Consider the following 2,500-nt stretch of genomic DNA (forward strand, 5'->3'; position numbering starts at 1 on the left):
TGGCAGTCTGTGCTCTTGGGCCCTTAAGGCATCAGTGCACCCCCCCAATTTGTCCCTTTTGAAATGAACAGTTGAGACGGGCCCTCTTTCTGTGGCCTTTCTTTGACGACACATCTGAGGCTATCCTGCGGCAATACAAATGATCAACATCATAACAATAATTCCATTATAAGAAGCTTTATTATTGGTTTGCTAAGAAAGGTACCATACAATATTGGCACATCACTATCACCTCTGTATGCGTAGGAAATCAATCCCTTCATTGTGTGTGTGTGTGTGTGTGTGTGTGTGGGTGTGTGTGTGTGGGTAAAGGTACGCCACTCTCGGTCTCACAGTTTATGCACACGGTCGTCTTTATGCAACAATATGGAAGACATTCCCAAATGTGCTTACATCATTGCGTAATGTCAGGGAGTCACACAAACAGTGTGTGCTGTTTGGCTGCAACACACATTAGGCATAAGGATGATGACAACTATTTTGTAAACGCTCCAGCTTGCAGAGGGATCACCACCCCTCCCATCCGCACCCCAGGTCCTCTTGGCCCCCTTACTGTCAGGCCGAGTGGTGTCTAGAGAAGAAAGAAGAAGAGTGATGTTTATTAATGACAGTCAATACGACACGTCCTTCCATAGCTAAACAGACTCATCCTACTAGGTCAGTGTTTCCCAACTCCAGCGGTAGAGTAGCCTACCCCCAACAATACCCATTTTTCTTGTAGCCCTGGAGAGCCACAGCTGACTGAACAACCTGTCACCTAATTAGCAAGTCCTCAATGAGTAAAATCAGGTGCAACAACAACAACAACAACAACAACAACAACAACAACAACAACAACAACAATATGAGGACAGGGACACAGTGTACTAGCTGATCTCCCAGTTGTCACCGTTTGGCCTTGTGTTCCACATAGCCTATATCAGTATTGGAGTATGTTTCCCGCGCACGGTAGTTGCTTTCACGTCACCTTTGTAATCGCTCCTCCCTAGTCCCCTAGAACGAGCGCCCTCCCCTTTGCAACGCCTCCGAACATATCACAGAGGCGCGCTTTCTGTGCCGATGGCCTCAATCAGGTCGACCAAACGCAGATAATAGCGCACCACGCACCGGCGCTGAAGTCATTCATTCACTTGAACTCAACTAGCGAACACACCATGTCTGGAAGAGGCAAAGGCGGCAAGGGACTTGGAAAAGGAGGCGCCAAGCGTCACCGAAAAGTTCTCCGCGATAACATCCAGGGAATCACCAAACCCGCTATCCGCCGTCTGGCTCGCCGCGGCGGCGTGAAGCGTATTTCCGGTCTGATCTATGAGGAGACCCGCGGTGTCCTAAAGGTGTTCCTGGAGAACGTGATCCGTGACGCAGTCACCTACACCGAGCACGCCAAGAGGAAGACCGTTACCGCCATGGACGTGGTCTACGCTCTGAAACGACAGGGACGCACCCTGTACGGTTTCGGCGGTTAAACGCACTCTCTTCGGAACCTCAACACCCCGACTCGAACCCAAAGGCTCTTTTAAGAGCCACCCACATCCGCTTCAAAAGGGCCCATTCCATATAGTGTTTTTTTCTTTTCTTCCGTATGCTATTTGGTAGGAAAGTATGAGCCACTTCGAGTGGACAGGGAGTATTAAATAGCGGATTCTAATGTCCCTTCCCGTTTTAGCGCACAGAGGGAGGCCTATATCTGACAGTGGCAAAGTGTAGTGACGTTGTTATTTTGGGTCAAGCAATAGTGGCATTTGGACAACATAAAACCACCACCCGTCGGTAGATGTGGCTCGAAAAGAGGGGGACAGCGTTCGCGCGCGCGCACACACACACACACACACACACACACACAGTCCAAAATGGGAGCCCTATGTCTGACGGTGCCAACGTGGGCAATTCTATCACCAGCATTATGTGGCACAACAATCGTGCCATTCGGACAACTATTCAGGCCCCCCTTTTGAAACACACAATTCCCCATCGGTCACAGAGCATAGGCTATAGAGAGGAGGGAGGGGGTGAGGACCCGCGCGCGCGCCCTCAATTGTCTTTGTTCGGGAAGCTAGCCTCTGAGCGGAAGGCTCTTTTGAGCGCTAGAGCTCCACTGGGCAAATAGCAGGGGCGCCTACGAGCAAGCAGGGGAGTGTCCACGGCCGCCGACTTTGATTAGCTTCCTCTTCATAAGACGGGTAAGCGCCCTTCACCCCCTCATTCGTTTCTGAGAAGCAACGAGACATCATCATGCCCGAGCCAGCAAAGTCAGCGCCCAAGAAGGGCTCCAAGAAAGCCGTCACCAAGACCGCAGGGAAGGGCGGCAAGAAGCGCAGAAAGTCCAGGAAGGAGAGTTACGCCATCTACGTGTACAAGGTCCTGAAGCAGGTCCACCCCGACACCGGCATCTCCTCCAAGGCCATGGGAATCATGAACTCGTTCGTGAACGACATCTTCGAGCGTATCGCCGGAGAGTCCTCTCGCCTGGCCCACTACAACAAGCGTTCTACCATCACCT

General features: G+C 51.4%; 2 protein-coding genes across 2 annotated transcripts in view; both read left to right on the plus strand.

Annotated features, from left to right (window-relative positions):
* Positions 1 to 1,154: 1,154 nt before the first annotated feature.
* Positions 1,155 to 1,466, plus strand: LOC311121225 (histone H4; the record flags this gene model as incomplete). The annotated part of the gene is made up of 1 exon (XM_084195738.1): positions 1,155 to 1,466. The coding sequence occupies one exon, from the start codon at positions 1,155 to 1,157 to the stop codon at positions 1,464 to 1,466; it is 312 nt and encodes a 103-aa protein (XP_084051864.1).
* A 766-nt stretch (positions 1,467 to 2,232) lies between these two features.
* Positions 2,233 to 2,500, plus strand: part of LOC311121220 (histone H2B) — a gene marked incomplete at both ends in the record, with an annotated part of 375 nt that continues 107 nt past the window's right edge. Inside the window, one exon of the mRNA XM_084195734.1 lies at positions 2,233 to 2,500. This exon is cut by the window's right edge and continues 107 nt beyond it. Within this exon, the coding sequence (XP_084051860.1) occupies positions 2,233 to 2,500 (268 nt within the window).

The sequence above is a fragment of the Coregonus lavaretus genome (genome assembly GCF_964263955.1).
Source record: "Coregonus lavaretus genome assembly, contig: HAP1_SCAFFOLD_4228, whole genome shotgun sequence".
In the NCBI taxonomy this organism is placed as follows: Eukaryota; Metazoa; Chordata; class Actinopteri; order Salmoniformes; family Salmonidae; genus Coregonus; species Coregonus lavaretus.